Genomic DNA, 17,421 nt, shown 5'->3' with positions numbered 1-17,421 from the left:
TGGCTGAGTAGTATTCCATTATGTGTGTGTATACGTGTGCGTGATATACACACACACCTCATCTTCTTTCTGCATTTGTCTATCAATGGACATTTAGGTTGCTTCCATGTCTTGGCTATTATTGAGAATGGTGTGCTGCTATGAACACTGGGGTACATGTATCTTTTTGAATGATAGTTTTCTCCAGATACGTGCTCAGGGGTAGGATTGCTGGATCATATGGCAACTCTACTTGTAGTTTTCTGAGGAACCTCCATATTATTCTCCACAGTGGCTGTGCCAATTTATATTCCCACTAACAGTGAAGGAGGGTTCTCTTTTCTCCACACCCTCTCTCATATTTGTTATTTGTAGACTTTCTAATGATGGCCATTCTGACCAGTGTGAGGTGGTACCTCACTGTAGTTTTGATTTGCATTTCTCTAATAATTAGCAATGTTGAGGCATGCTTTTTAAAAAATAATAATCTCTAATGACCTCTGAGAGAAGGTCAACATTAGAACTTAACATTAAAGCCTCTAACCTTTCCATGGCACTTTCAAGTGAAAAGTGTTCCAATATATATCAAATATAGTGTAATGATAATACTCTATTTTACTGACCCTGAGAAAGTATTTCAAGTTCAACCCTCATAAAATACTGAAATAGCCACTGACAGTATTCATCCACAAATGTGTTTCTGGGTAAGCTGCTCCCTGGGTTTTTAGTGACCTTCCTAAGTGGGACCCAAACCCCACTGCAAAACGAAAACCTTGCATTTCTTATCCCGAGTCTTTGAGAGAGAGAAAGAGGGAAGGCAGAATATTCACATGTGTAAAACAAGACACAAATAAACGCTGTGCTGGAGCACAGCACCAACACTTTCCTAACGGAGAAGTGTATAGACATGGCATTTGTACTGTTGATGTTGCACAGTCATGCGTGACCTGATATTGCTGAAATAGTCTTTATTTTGGAACATTCCAAAACAGTGGTGTACACAGTAACAAATATTAGCTTATTTACCATAAGAAAGCATTCATTAGTGCAACTGGATTTTGTAAAAGGTCTATCAAAAAGATTTATTTGCTTTAAAATGCATTCATTTCCAGAAGCATTGTTAATAAAACATTACAGTTTCATCCTTTGTAATAAAGTACTGAAAATCAAGTGGTACAGTAGCAAACATTGCAGGTATTAAGTGCAATGAGCCCGTGATGCTATTACAAATAGGAAACCCATGGATGACAATAAATTAACAATGAAAACAAGACCATTTCACTCTGCCGTCTGGCTGGCTGTCTCCTTGCAAGGCTTCAGATTATGTTGTGCTCATTCAACATAAAATTATGTCTCTCAAATTGTATGATGGATTTTTGATGATAGATCCCTAGAGCTAAAAAAATAGTACCTTACCACAAAAATATTTTTATGGCACAAAATTTAAGTTGTTCCATCGTGGTTCACAGAGGTGTAAAAAGAAATAGGCACAAAAAATAAAATTCCTGTAAACTATAAAAAAGTAAATTTCAAAGCATACATTATAGAACCTAGTTGTAAATATGCAATGTATGAAAATACAGAACATGTGAGGGGAAGATGTTTAGAACACGTAAGTAAATTGAACGAGTTAACTTTAAAACAAACTCATATGGCAAAGAAAGCATTGTTGATACATTTCAGTTCTCTCAAAAAGGATTCAGGTACATAGCAGTTCTACCAAAACCTCCTAGCTCTAAGCGTCCCAATACTGCAACCACGGATTGGTGACTGTTGCAGTATCTCAGGCAAATACTTAAGTGCAATAATTAGTCTCTGGTGATTGGTCCGTTGAAAAACAATGTAGTAAGTACGTGAAAATGCAAAAGGGAAAGACTATCCCGACATCTGCTGTTACCCAGCCAGCTGGGTAACACGACCCTCATTTCCACTCCCTTCCCGCGCATCAGGGGTACAGAAAATTGCATCAGTAGCAACCATCTCTCCAGTTCCCATCCCTCAGAGTGCTGAGTGAAGACAGGGGCTTTGGAGGCTGAAGGAAACTACAAAGGGATGAAAAAAAGGAAACAACTTGTTAGGAATCCCACGAGGCACATCACCCCCGCCGAGTGCCTCGCTGATGCTTGGGCCAGGTGACAACAGGCTGGCTCTTCCCCAACCTGCCTTGTGTGTCTGAGCCTTCAACAGGCTTGTCTGCTGGAAACCCAGATCTTGGCACGCCGCCGCCCACGTTATGGGGTGTACCAGCAGATTTGCAGCGTATGTGGAAAATGATCAATACTCGTAGTGTGTAAAGAATATTTTTAAATCAGAAAAAGGTCAGCTCATAGAAAAATGGCCTAAGGACATAAATGGCTCCTTCACTGAATTACATGGAAAAATTTTCAGTTGTACCAATAGCCAAAGGTTTGCCTATTACATTGGCATCGAATTTGAAAGGAATTGTAATACTCAGTGTTTGCCTAAGTTTGGGGGAACAGACCTTCTCATAGTCTGGCAGTGGCAGCCTTCTACCAGCTTAGTGTGGAGACATACATCCAAAGATAAAATGGACTGTCCATAATACATCAAATAATTGTGCATGTTTGATGTACAGAAGTTACTGTGAAAATTCAGCCATAAACACAACACAGCCCTGCATTTATTGGGGAAGAGTAAGCCAGAATTTGAACAAACATGCACCAAAATGATTTCTATCTGGGTAGCAGGATTATTTACTTTTCTGTGTCTTACAGTAGTTTCCAAATTTACTTTTTGATCTGAGAACCTATTACTTATCAGAAAATAAAAGCTATTTATACTTACCCAATGCATAAAGAGAAGCCACTTGTTTCCCACAATCCCTTTAAAACTTTCGACGATGATTCCCTTCCCCCTCCTCCCTCAAATCCTAATTTCCTGCAATAGCCTGTGAATTTACTTCCTTCATTCTCATCTTCTAATCTGCCTTCAACTCAATTTTAAGGAACTGTTTGTAATCATAAAGCACTCCAGGATATCCAGTTCAAGAAGGGTCCGTCAGGACCATGAGCTCATTTAACACGTGCCCTGCAAACTCTGTGGAGTTTTGAAAAAAAAACGTTCCCTGGAACACACCAAACTTAGCAACAATAAGAAAGCCCAGGAGTTCCCGTCGTGGCGCAGTGGTTAACGAATCCGACTAGGAACCATGAGGTTGCGGGTTCGGTCCCTGCCCTTGCTCAGTGGGTTAACGATCCGGCGTTGCCGTGAGCTGCGGTGTAGGTTGCAGACGGGGCTCGGATCCCGCGTTGCTGTGGCTCTGGCGCAGGCCGGTGGCTACAGCTCTGATTTGACCCCTAGCCTGGGAACCTCCATATGCCGTGGGAGCGGCCCAAGAAATAGCAACAACAACAACAAAAGACAAAAAGACAAAAAAAAAAAAGAAAGCCCAATTAAACATCACTAAGATGCTTTAAAAATCTTGAGTGTAGGGGAAAGGTGCAGGCATGTGCATTTGCCTAACAACATGTTTGCCTACTTTGATAAAAAAGTATTGATTCGGGAGTTCCCGTTGTGATGTATCAGAAACAAATCCGACTAGGAACATGAGGTTGCGAGTTCGATCCCTGGCCTTGCTCAGTGGGTTAGGGATCCAATGTTACTGTGAGCTGTGGTGTAGGTTGCAGACGCAGCTTGGATCCTGAGTTGCTGTGGCTTAGGTGGCAGCTGTAGTTCCGAACTGACCCCTAGCCTGGGAACTTCCATATGCTGCAGGTGCCACCCTAAAAAAAAAAAAAAAAAAGAAGAACATTGATTCAAAAAAGATGAGCAGTTCTTCCCTGCCCTGGGCATAGGCATCAGGGGTGTACATTATTAGTCCCAGAAGCAACTACCCCGCTTCCTGCAGCTTCCGTGCTACTGGGGAAGTCAGCCCAAAGTCGTTAAGTAGGTGGTTATAAAGGCTGTGGGTAACAAATGGGGAAGGGGACAGGGAGGAATTTGAATTTGCAGGAGCTGCAATCCTGGAAGGAGGCACCACCTGAGCAAAGATCTGAAGGAGGGACAGTGGGCCATGCGGGTGGGGCTAGCTGGGAAGTTAAAAGCAAAGAGTGGAGTGCTGCAGGAGCAAGGGGAGGTGGGATCAGACAGGGGCGGACCCCACCCCACCCCCCAGTGTGCCAGAGGCAGGACAGACAGCTGGAGCTGGTCTGGGACAGAGGAGAAGGTGAGGTGGTTCCCAGAGCAGTCTCTATTCTAATCGCACACTGCAGGTGAGGGTACGGAAAAGGACACGGGTTCTCACCTTCTGACGGGTTGTGCAATTTTGCTCCGAGGCAGGTTACTCCCATTTATTGCCAGAGAGGGTCTTGGGAGTGCGCTGCGGCCCATTATGCCAGAAGCTGCGGCTTTGCTGGGGGTGGGGATCCCCGTGGGGGAGTAGAGCTGGAGGCCGTTGGACAAAGGCAGGCTACTGCTGCCTTGCACGGTCGGACTCACGTAGGCTGTGGCTTTAAGAGGCTGTCGGACAGACACTGGGAAATGCCCCACACTGTGGATTCTGTGCTGAAGCTGTCCTGGTGACGGAACTGGGAGAGGAAAGAACATGCACATGAGAGAAAATGTCTACACTACCTACGTTCAAAAAAGCTGAGACTACCTGTCTGCAAGGGTTATGCGTGTGTGTAAGTATATACTGTGTGTATACACTGTGTGTGTAAAGACAAATGCAATACGGGCTCCAGACTGCATCTTGTTTTGGAAAATTCTACTTCTTGACAAGAGTCTACTATGTCAGCAACATATCTGAGTGCCTACTATGTTCAGAAGCCAGCGGGAACCACGACTTCCTTGCCTTTGACAAACGCGGTCATCTCTGAGTTCTCCCAGGATTTCCTTCTTGCTCGCTTGGGAGACATTGGGATTTCTCGATGGGTGTACTGGGGATGTTTCATGAAAATAAAACAAGGGGACAACGTCATGGCAATAATTACAGAAAGGAAGACAGAGGTGGCTTCAGTAGGTACAAAGAGCTTATAACAGAATAGTTCTTAGAGTATTTTCATCATGACATTCACTTATCTCGAAGGGTTGGTGGGAAGACTAAATGAGTTAATCCACAGAACGCCTTGTAGCGGCCCCTGGCGTTTAGTGACCCTCCACAAGTGCTGCTGCTATTCTCTTGAAAACAGCAGCAGAACCTGTGAAATGAAGGGAGCTCTCTGGGGAAGAGCCCTTAAAAAGTTCATCAATATGCTGGCCAAACACTGAGCGCTATTTCACACTGGAAAATAATGAACTGGTTTTTTTGTTTGTTTGTTTGTTTTAATGTTTCTAATGCTCTTCTCCAAAGGAAAAAATCTGAATCACAAATTTAACAAAAACTTGTACATACAATGCTGCTGTTTGCTTACTGATCACTCTAGCCTTTGCTGCCAAGTACAGCTGTGGTTCAAATGAAACAGAAACAGACCGGACCCTATTTTCTCAAATAGTTTAACTGGTTTTGAACTTATGCATAAAATATACACTAGGTATCTCTTCTATAAAAAGAAGTGGGGAGAAAGACAAAACGTCTGTGGTTTTACTTAATATCTCTTGAAAATGTTTCCTTAAATTAGTTTTGCTCAAGTATGTATTAAGTGACATCTACATGTAGGAATGCTGATGTATGAGTATAGTACCCAAACATTCCATGAAAAATGAGGTCCATGGAAGAGTCGGCTCTGGACCTGTTTCTATCAAGTTTGGGGGACAGGGAGGTCGTGGCTCACCGGAAACAAACCCAACTAGTATCCATGAGGATGGCCTTGCTTGGGGGGTTAAGGATCTGGTGGTGCCATGAGCTGTGGTGTAGGTCGCAGACGTAGCTCAGAACCCGAGTTGCTGTGGCTGTGGTGTAGGCTGGCAGCTGCAGCTCTGATTTGACCCCTAGTCTAGGAACTTCCATATGGTACAGGTGCAACCCTAAAAAGCAAAAAAAAAAAAGTTTGGGGGACACAGTGAACTTGTGCTGGTTGCTATGTCATCTCTAGGATCCTTTCTAGCCATGACTGTTTCAACATATTGGCTCATCAGTTGCAACAAACGTAGCACACTAGTGTAAGCTGTTTAAAACGGGGGCAATGGAAGGAGAGGAAGGGGGAATGTGGGGGCTATATGGGAATGATATGCTTCCCACTCAGTTTTTCTGTAAACCTGAAAGTGCTCAAAAAATACGTTGTAAGTGAATAGGGCTACAAACCACTCACTCTGGGTGCAGATTTAAGGTTGCTGGCCCTTGGCCAGCACCTCTGAACACATTCAGGCCTCTCAGGTTCAGGTGTGTCAATACTGGGACTGTGACCTTGACTCTGCCTCCCAGGGGGGGGTCAGGCTCAGACTTAAGCCCAACTACCCATATTGACAATATGAGCAGGAAGATGGGAATTTTGCCCCACAGAAGTGAAAATGCACATAGACTGAACTTACTGAGCTGCTCGTTACTGCGTAGAACATATGGAGAATGAATGACAGACTGAGGGTCAAAATGAAGTAGTTAAGTCCTAATTTAGACACACAAAAATATAACTTCATTTGTGGGGAAAGGCTATGGACTGATGGCAAACAAGGCCAAAGTGACAGCTAGACAGAGTAAGTGTACTTTCTTCAGAGTAAAAATATCACGTAAACAGCTAGAACGAGGCAGATCTGCAAAGAAAATATTTCTGTATGATGAGTGGACAATTCAATCACCATTTGGTGCTTCTGCTGTCTCTGGATATAAAGGATTACAGATAATTTACTCATAGTGACATAGGCACTCTTGAAATACTACTCAATTATAATAATGAAATACAAAAAGTCAAAAAGAAAAAGTTTCCTTTTATGTTCTTAAGAGAAATGAAAAAATAAGGTATTTTTCTAATGGTCTTATAGCTGATTAAAAATTAAAAAAGAGTGAAAAGTTGTCATACTTACTACAAGACTGTATTCTTGAAATTCCATTTGCAGCTCCATGCAAGCTGGAGTCAAAACTCTGACTATTTCGCACGGTAACTGGGGAACTAACGTTGCTACTAACGGCAGTTGTACTTGGCATCCGGGCTAGATTAGGCATACTTCTTCGGAGCTTGTCTATAAGAGAAAAGAATTTTACTAAGTTAACAACCACAGGTTTTATACCAATTAAAACGCTGTATTTCAGGAGTTCCTGTTGTGGCTCAGTGGGGTAAAGATGTTTTCTCTGTGAGGACACAGGTTTAATCCCTGGCCTCGCCCAGTGGGATAAAGATCCGTTGCTGCCGTAGGTCTCAGATGCAGCTCAGATCTGGTGTTGCCCTCTTGTAGGCCCCAGCTGCAGCTCTGATTCACTGCTGACCTGGGAACATCCATATGCTATACATGCGGCCATAAAAAAAAAAAAAATTTAAAAAAACCCTACTTTGAAAGTAAATACAGAGGAGAGGGGATTAAGATGTCAGAGCAGAAGGACTGGAGCTCATCTTCTCTCATAAAAGCAACAAAATTACAACCAACTGCTGAACAACCTTCAACAAAATAGACTAGCAACTATCAAAAAAGATATCCTACTCCAGAAGACAGAGGAGGAGGCCACATCAACCTACTCCAGAAGACAAAGAGAAGGCCACGTCAAATTGGTAGGGGGATTGACCCCATACCCGCCAGGGAGGTGGCTCACAGACTGGAAAGTAACTGTATATTGCAGAGGCTCAACCACAGGAGTGAAAGTTCTGAAACCCACATCAGTTTCCCAGGCCTGGGACTCTATCCTTGGGAGGAGGAGCCCCCAAAGCATTTGGCACTGAGGATCAGCAGGGCTTGTGCTCAGGAGCGCCATGGAACTGGGGGAAACAGAGACTCCACTGTTGAGAGGTGCACATGGCCTTCATGTGCACTGGGTCCCAGGGCAAAGCAAAGACTCCGTAGGAATCTGTGTCAGACCTGTCTGTGGTTCTTGGAGGATCTCCTGGGAAAAAAAGGGCATGATTGTGGCTCGTTGTGGGGGAGGGATATTGGAGGCAAAGGTTTTGGGAATAATCATCAGCGTGAATTCCTCTAGAGGTGGCCATTTTTGAAGAATCATCCATCAAGGCTGAGAAACCCCAAGGCAAACAAACTGGGTGGGAACACAGCTCCACCCATCAGCAAACAGGCTGCCTAAAGACTTCCAAGGCACTCTAATCACACCCAGAGACAAAGCCCCATCCACCAGAGGGATAGAATCAGCTCCACCTACCAGTGGGCAGGCACTAGTCCCTCCCATCAGGAAGCCTAAGCAAACTCCCATACCAACTTCAGCCACAAGGAGGACAGACATCAGAAGTAAGGAAAGCTACAACCCTATTATCTGCATAAAGGAAACCACACCAAAAATGAAAAAGCAGAGAATTATGACTCAGATAAGGAACAAGACAAAAAACCAGAAAAAAAGCTAAGTGATCTGGGAATTATCCATGAAAAATATTTAGACTGATGATAGTGAAGATGACTGAAGATCTGGGAAATAAACTGAAGGCAAAGATTGATAAATTACAAGAAACACTGAGCAAAGAAACAGAAGATTTAATGATGCAATCCCTATCAAATTACCAAAGACATTTTTCACAGAACTTGAACGAAATACTTTAAAGTTTGTTTGGAAGCACAGAAGATCCAGAAAAGTCAAAGACATCCTGAAAAAGAAAAAAGGAGCTGGAGGAATCAGGCTCCCTGACTTCAGACTATACTACAAAGCTACAGTCATTAAAACCGCATGGTACTGGCGCAAAGACAGACATTAAAGATCAGTGGAACAGGACAGAAAGCCCAGAATTAAACCCATGCACTAATTAACTAGTCTATGACAAAGGAGGCAAGAATATACAATGGAGAAAAGACAGCCTATTCAGTCAGTGATGCTGGGAAAACTGGACAACCACATGTAAGATAATGAAATTACAACCCTTCCTAACACCATACACAAAAATAAACTCAAAATGGACTAAAGGCCTAGATACCAGATACTATAAAACTCCTAGAGGAAAACAGAGGCCAAACATTCGCCAACATAAATGACAGCAACATCTTGTCAGAACCACCTCTTAAAGAGTAATGACAATAAAAACAAAAATAAACAAATGGGACCTAATTAAACTTAAAAGTTTCTGCACAGCAAAGCAAACCCTAAACAAAATGAAGACAAGCCACAGAATGGGAGAAAATCTTTGCAAGTGAATCAACTGACAAGGGATTCATCTCCAAAATTTATAAACACCTCCTACAGCTCAATACCAAAAAAACAAACAACCTTATCAAAAAATGGGAAGAAGATATAAACAGAAAATTCTCCAAGAAGACATACAGATGGCCAAAAATACATGAAAAGATGTTCAACATCACACTCATTATTAGAAAAATGCAAATCAAAACCACTATGAGGTACCACCTTACACCAGCCAGAATGGCCATCATGAAAAAGGCTACAAACAGTGATGGAGAGGGTTTGAGGAAAAAGGAACCCTATTATACTGTTGGTGAGAATGTAAATTGGTGCAACCACTGTGGAAAGCAGTATGGAGATTCCTCAGAAAAATTAAAAATAGAATTATCATTTGATCCAGCAATTCCACTCCTGGGCATCCATCCAGAGAAAACCATGACTCAAAAAGATACATGTACTCTAATGTTCATTGCAGCACTATGTACAATAGCCAAGACATGGAAACATCTTAAAATGCCCATCAACAGTGGAGTGGATAAAGAAGAGGTGGTACATATACAGAATGGAATATTACTCAGCCATTAAAAGGAAAGAAACAATGGCATTTGCAGCAACATGGATGGACCTAGAAATTATCATGCTAAGTGAAGTCATTCAGACAATGAGACACCAACATCAAATGCTATCACTTACATGTGGAATCTAAAAAAGACACAATGAACTTCTTTGCAAAACAGATACTGACTCACAGACTTTGAAAAACTTATGGTTTCCAAATGAGACAGGTTGGTGGGTAGGGGGGATGCACTGAGGGTTTGGGATGGAAATGCCTTAAAATTTGTGATGACTGTTGTACACCTATAAATGTAATAAATTTCATTAATTAAAAAAGGTATTTAAAAACAATAAAACAGTGACTTAAAAAAATAACAAAAAAATAAATTGCTACCTGGAGAGAAAAAAAAAAAAGACATAGAAGATTTAAAATTAATCAAGCAGAGATATAAAACACAATAACTGAAATAAAAAATTCACTAGAAGGAACCAACGGCAGAATGCAGGAGGCAGAAAAATGAATAAGCAAGGTGGAGGACAGACTAGTGGAAATCACTGATGAAGAAAAGAGAAAAAGGGTTGAAAAGAAATCAAGACAGTCTCAGGGAACTCTGGGATAATAAACACACCAACATCTGTATTCTAGGGGTGCCAGAAGAAGAGAGAGAGAAAGGGCCAGAGAAACTATTTGAAGAGCTAATAGCTGAAAACTTCCCTAACATGGGAAAGGAATCACTCACTCATCTATAGGAAGTACCATATAAAATAAACCCAAGGAGGAACACCTCAAGACATATTAATCAAACTGACCAAAATTAAAGACAGAGAAAATATTGAAAGCAGATAGGGAAAAGAAACAAATAACATACGAGGAAACCCCGATAAGGTTAGCAGCAGATTTTTCAGCAGAAACTCTGCAGGCCAAAGGCAGTGGCACAAAATGGTTAAAGTGATGAAAGGAAAAAACCTCCAACCAAGATTACTTTACCCAGCAAGGCTCTCATTCATATTTGAAGGAGAAATGAAAAGCTTTACACACAAGCAAAAACTAAGAGAATTCAGCAACTTTAAACCAGCTTTACAACAAATACTAAAGGAACTTCTCTAGGTGGAAAAGAAAAAGCCCACAACTAGAAACAAAAATAGTATGAATGACATGGCTCACCAGTAAAGGCATAAATACAGTAAAGGTAGGAAATCATTTACAAACAAATATGCTACCAAAACCAGAAATCACGAGAAGGAGGGTACAAATGCAGGAAACTGGGAACTCATTTACAATTAAGAGACCAACAACTGAAAACAGCCTTGTATATATATAGACTCCTATATAAAAACTTCATGGTAACTTCAATCCAAAAATGTACAATAGATGCACACACAAAAAATAATCCAAATACAACACTAAAGATAGTCATCAAACCACAAGAAAAGAGAAGATGGGAAGAAAAAAGACCAACAAAAACAAATGCAAAATAGTTAATAAAATAAGACTATACATATCAGTAATTACCTTAAATCTAAATGGGCTAAATACCCCAACCAAAGACACAGACTGGCTGAATGGATACAAAAATAAGACCCGTATATATGTTGTCTTCAAGAGACCCACTTCAGTTCTATGGACACATACAAATTGAAAGTGAGAGGACGGAAGAAAATATTCCATGCAAACAGAAAATCAAAAGAAAGCTGGAGTAGCAATACTCATATCAGACAAAACAGACTTTAAAGAATATTATAAGAGAACAGAAAGGACATTAGATAATGATCAAAGATAAATCCAAGAAGATACAGCAGCTGTAAATATCTATGCACCCAACATAGGATCACCTCAATATATAAGGCAACTGCTAACAATCCTAAAAGGAGGAATTGAGAATAACACAATAATAGCAGGGAACTTTAACACCCCACTTATAGCAATGGTGAGATCATCCAGACAGAAAATCAACAAGGAAACACAGGCCTTAAATGGTGCATTAAACTAGATAAACTTAATAGATATTTATAGAACATTCCATCCAAAAGCAGCAGAATACGCATTCTTCTTGAGTGCACGTGGAACATTCTCTAGGAGAGATCACATCCTGGGCCACAAATCAAGCCTCGGTAACTTTAAGAAAACTGAAATCATATCAACCATCTTTTCTGACCACAATGATACATGACTGGAAATCAACAAGAAAAAAACTGCAAAAAACACAAACACGTGGAGACTAAAGAACATGCTACTAAACAACAAATGGATCACTGAAGAAATCAAAGAGGAAATTAAGAAATTCCTAGAAGCAAATGATAACAAAGACACAACAATCCAAAACTTATGGGATGCAGCAAAGAGAGAAGTTCTAAGAGGAAAGTTTATAGCAATACAAGCCTACCTCAAGAAAAAAGAAAAAGCTCAAATAAACAGTCTAACATTACACTTAAAGTAACTAGAGAAAGAAGAAGAGACAAAACCCAATGTTAGCAGAAGAAAAGAAATCATAAAGATCAGAGCAGAAATCAATGAAATAGAAATGAAGAAAACCATAGACAAGATCAATGAAATTAAAAGCTGGTTCTTTGAAAAAAATCAACAAAATTGATAAACCCTTAGCCAGACTCATCAAGAAAAAAAAGAGAACTCAAATTCATAAAATTAGAAATGAAAATGGAGAAGTTAAAATGGACTTCACAGAAATATGAAGGATCATAAGAGACTACTACAAGCAAATATATGTTGATAAAATGTACAACCTAGAAGAAATGGATAAATTCTTAGAAAAGTAAAAAGATGAATGGATCAATCACAGGTACTGAAACTGAAACTATGATTTAAAAATTTCCAACAAAAGTCCAGGACCAGATGGTTTCACGGATCCTAATACCTGTGAAGAGCTAACACCTATCCTTCTGAAACTCTTCCAAAAAATTGCAGAGGAAGGAACACTCCCAAACTCATTCTATGAGGCCACCATCACCCTGATACCAAAACTAGATAAAGATACCACAAAAAAAGAAAATTACAGGCCAATATCACTGATGAACATATATGCAAAATCCTCAACAAAACACTAGCAAAGCAAATCCAAGGATACATTAAAATGATCTTACACCATGATCAAGTGGGATTTAACTCAGGGTTGCAAGGATTCGTCAATATCCACAACTCAGTCAGTGTGGTATAGCACATTAACAAACTGAAGAATAAACACCATGTGACCCTCTCAATAGGTGCAGAAAATAGTTTTGACAAAATTCAACACCCATTTCTGATTAAAAAAGAAAAACCTTCAGAAAGTGAGCATAGCGGGAACCTACCTCAACATAATAAAGGCCATATATGACAAACCCACAGCTAACTTCATTCTCAATGGTGAAAAGCTGAAAGAATTCCCACTGGGATCAGGAACAAGACAAGGATGTCTGCTTTCGTGACTACTATTCAACATAGTTTTGGAAGTCCTAGCCACAGCAATGAGAGAAGTAAAAGAAATAAAAGGAATCCACATTGGAAAGGAAGAAGTAAAACTATCACTGTTTGCAGATGACGTGATACTATACCTAGAAAATACTAAAGACACTACCAGAAAATTGTTAGAGCTCATCAATGAATTTGCTGAAGTTGCAGGATATAAAATTAATACACAGAAATCAACTGCATTTCTACATCTCTATATACTAACAATAAAAGATGAGAAAGAGAAATTAGGGAAACAATCCTATTTACCATCACATCAAAAAGAATAAAATACCTAGGAATAAACCTACCTAAAGAGACAAAAGACTTGTGCTCTGAAAACTATAGGACGCTGATGAAAAAAATCAAAGATGACACAAACAGAGAAAGATATACCATGCTCCTGGACTTGAAGAATTAATATTGTCAAAATGACTATACTACCCAAGGCAATTCACAGATTCAATGCCATTCCTATCAAATTATCAAATGGCATTTTTCACAGAACTAGAACAAAATACTTTTAAGTTTGGAGGCAAAAAAGACCCCGAATAGCCAAAGACATCCTGAGAAAGAAAAATGAAGCTGGAGGAATCAGGCTCCTGGACTTCAGACTACACCACAAAGCTACAGTCATCAAAAATCATATGGTACTGGCACAAAAACAGAAATACAGATTGGTGGAACAGGACAGAATGCCCAGTATTAAACCCCCACACCTATGGCCAACTAATCCATGACAAAGGAGGCAAGAAAATACAGTGGAGAAAAGACAGTCCCTTCAATAAGTGCTGTGGGAAAACTAGACAGCTGCATGTAAAAGAATGAAATTAGAACTCTTCCTAACACCATACACAGAAATAAACTCAAAATGGATTAAAGACCTAAATGTAAGACAAGATATTATAAAACTCTTAGAGGAAAACAGGCTGAACACTCTCTGACATAATCCACAGCAATATCTTCTCAGATCCATCTCCTAGATTAATGATAATAAAAACAACAATAAACAAATGGGACCTAATTAAAAGCTTCTGCACAGCAAAGGAAACCCTAAACAAAATGAAAAGACAAACCAGAGAATAGGAGGAGGTATTTGCAAATCAATCGACTGACAAGGGAGTAATCTCCAATATGTATAAACACCTCCTCAGCTCGATGCACACGCGTGCGCACGCACACACACAAAAAACGTATGAAAAAATGGTCAGAAGAAAAAAAAATTGGCAGAGATCTAAACAGGCAATTCTCTAAAGACGATATATAGATGGCAAAAAAAAAATTAAAAGATGTTCAACGTCACTCATTATTAGAGAAATGCAAATCAAAACTACATTGAGGTACCACCTCACACCAGCCAGAATGGCCATCATCAAAAAGGCTACAAACAATCAGTGCTGGAGAGGGTGTGAGGAAAAAGGCACCCTATTACACTGTTGGTGGGAATGTAAATTGGTGCAACCACTGTAGAAAACGCTATGGAGATTCCTCAGAAAAATTAAAAATAGAATTAGCATTTGATCCAGCAATCCCATTCCTGGGCATCTATCCAGAGAAACCCATGACTTGAAAAGATACATTTACCACAATGTTCTTTGCAGCACTATATTCACTAGCCAAGACACGGAGGCAACCTAAATTTCCATCAACAGAGGAGTGGATAAAGAGGATGTGGTACATATACACAATGGAGTATCAGCCACAAAAAGGGATGAAATAATGGCATTTGCACCAACATGGATGGACCTAGAAATTACCATGCTAAGTGCAGTTAGAGACAAACATCATATGCTGTCACTAACATGTGGAATCTAAAAAAAATTATACAATGAACTTACATATAGAACAGAAACTGACTGACTCACAAACTTTGAAAAACTTATGGTTACCTAAGGAGACAGGTTGCAGGGGAGGGATGGGCTGGGGGTTTGGGATGGAAATATTGTAAAATTAGGTTGTGATGATGGTTGTACAACTATAATAAATTTCACGGAGTTTTTAAAAAGTAAATATAACTAGAAATCATACTTGTGTTCAGTAACAAATAGAATTTATCATGTGTGTTATGAACCCTTACCAGCTAATTACCCCTGTTCAGAAAAACACTCTATGTCTCCAAAAAGGTTCCATCAAACAGACTGCTAAAGGAAAGCACTTGTTACATAAAATAGAAGGGATTAGCTATCTGTCCCTACTCAATACGTGGATTAAAAAGAGGTTAGAAAATAATCTTACAGCCATTTAGTTTTTTTTAAAAAATGCTAGAAATTATTACATGCTAATAAATCAAGTCAAACCAACAATTACTGAATGTTTTGCTAGCATTATCAAAAGGGAAGAAATTCTAAAAATTCTAATTTGAGGTGTTTTGAGATACCCACTCAGCCCATCACCATGCCCACATTAACTCCTGGGAAGTTCTAAATATCATGAGTGTACCACCAAACCTTTGGAGACTTGGAAAAGAAAAGGCTTCCCTCTCTTTTCCCTTGCCCAGTACATCTTCCTCCACTAAGGGGCAACTGAGAGTCATGCACAGAGAGTGCTGCTGAGATTGCAAATCAGCCACAGGACTGCAACCCTACAAGACAGTTACACACATCCCCCTAACCCCACCCCCAAACTAAAGGACTTATGTAGGCCCCTCCAGCTCAGAAAACGAAGGATATATTTGAATATTAAGCAAAAACCCATGCAAATACAAAACCAGATCCATTTTTCCTCCCTTATCACACACAGATCTGTTACTTAAACCTGTAGATTACAGCCCCACCCATGGAGCCACCTAACCCAAAAAGCTACAGAGTCTCCCAAGTTACACCTCCCTTCCTCACCCTCAACTCCAAGTCCCATCAGTTCTGCCTCGTAAAGATTTAACAGATCTCCCCCTACCATTCAGACTTCATTATTAATTGTCATTCCCATTTTCACAACATCCTCTTGATGGGTCTCCGTGCACCCTATATTGTTGCCCCCATCTTCCCCACACCCAGTGACGTCTAGTCACTGCCTAAAACCCACCACTCACTCTCCCTCCCCTTCCTCTGAAAGCCCACACTCCTGGGCACCGAGAGAAAGACACCTCCAAGATGCCAGCCCTACAGACCTCTCAGCCTCAGCTCCTGCTGCCCCGGCCACGCAGCCCCCTACCGGAAACCACGCAGAGTGAGGAGCGGCGTTTCCCAAAACTTTGTGATCCCTGCACCCGTGAGAATGCTGGTCCTTCCACCTGGACACCCTTCCCCACTCTGTGGGATGAATGCATGAACCAGGGTTTCGTGTGAATATACTTCATGCCTGGCACTTTGGAGACATCACAGTGTGTTAGGTAAGTTGCGGACTCTCACTGGGTTTATGGTCTAGATGACTTTCTCAATCTTTCTTCCATTACCAGCCACTAAGAATCCTTGAAGGAATAAAGGCAACAGTCAGTTACCCACCAAACAGCTAGATCTAGCCTGCCAGTCAATACAGGGTCCACGGGAGATCCTTGGGCTAATAACACTCACGATATCATACCTGGAAACCTCTGTCATAACCTAAAATTACAGTCAGTAAAATATTCTGCAAGATAGCATCATTTACCATATATGGCAAACTATTCAAGATACAGTAGCGCCCGCCCCTTATCAGCAGGGGCTACATCCCAAGACAGTGGGTGGATGCCTGCAACCACTAATAGTACGAACCTATCTGTACCATATTTTTTCTATCCAGCTACTAACAGGTAGGCAGCACGCACAGTGTGAATGCCAGACAAAGGGATGCTCTGCATCCCAGAGGAGACAAGGGCAGGAAGGCCCAGGGTTTCCTCATCCACGCAGGACAATGTGCAATTTAAAACTCATGAGTCGTCTACTTCTAAAATTTTCCATTTAACATTTTCATACCACAGTTGACCAGGGGTAACTGAAGCTACAGGTAAGAAGTGGGGACTACTGTATGTACCTTTTAATCCCATGAGCCCCAGAAACACTCCAAGAACTTTTAAGAGCCATCTCTTTGGAACACAGGCAGGGTGGAAGCGACGCCAACAGTAAATACTAACACACTTTTTATCTCTAATTATTTTAAAGTGGATAAATCAATTATGTTCTCCTGTCTTATTTTAATAATTTAGAAAAACATTCAAACTGATCTGTCAAAAGTCAGCGGTTCTTATTTCACCATCTTTTTTTTTTTTAGGGACACACGTGCAGCACATGGAAGTTCCCAGGCCAGGGGTCAAAATCTGCGAGTATTAAAAAGAGAAATTCTGACTACACAACCTTAAATATTTTCA

At 40.6% G+C, this 17,421-nt stretch overlaps 1 protein-coding gene across 2 annotated transcripts in view; it reads right to left on the bottom strand.

Annotated features, from left to right (window-relative positions):
* Positions 1–932: 932 nt before the first annotated feature.
* Positions 933–17,421, bottom strand: part of SLAIN1 (SLAIN motif family member 1) — a 77,332-nt gene continuing 60,843 nt past the window's right edge. For both annotated transcript variants that reach the window (XM_047756035.1, XM_047756036.1), the window contains 3 exons: positions 6,898–7,053; positions 4,244–4,526; positions 933–2,021 (listed from right to left, as the gene is read on the bottom strand). In XM_047756035.1, the coding sequence (XP_047611991.1) occupies positions 1,946–2,021; positions 4,244–4,526; positions 6,898–7,053 (515 nt within the window). In that variant the 3' untranslated portion in view covers positions 933–1,945. The remainder of the gene's footprint in view (positions 2,022–4,243; positions 4,527–6,897; positions 7,054–17,421) is intronic.

The sequence above is a fragment of the Phacochoerus africanus genome, chromosome 13 (assembly GCF_016906955.1).
Source record: "Phacochoerus africanus isolate WHEZ1 chromosome 13, ROS_Pafr_v1, whole genome shotgun sequence".
Lineage (NCBI taxonomy): Eukaryota > Metazoa > Chordata > Mammalia > Artiodactyla > Suidae > Phacochoerus > Phacochoerus africanus.
The sequence above is the reverse complement of the archived record's forward strand: the minus strand, read 5'-3'. Positions and strand labels throughout refer to the sequence as shown.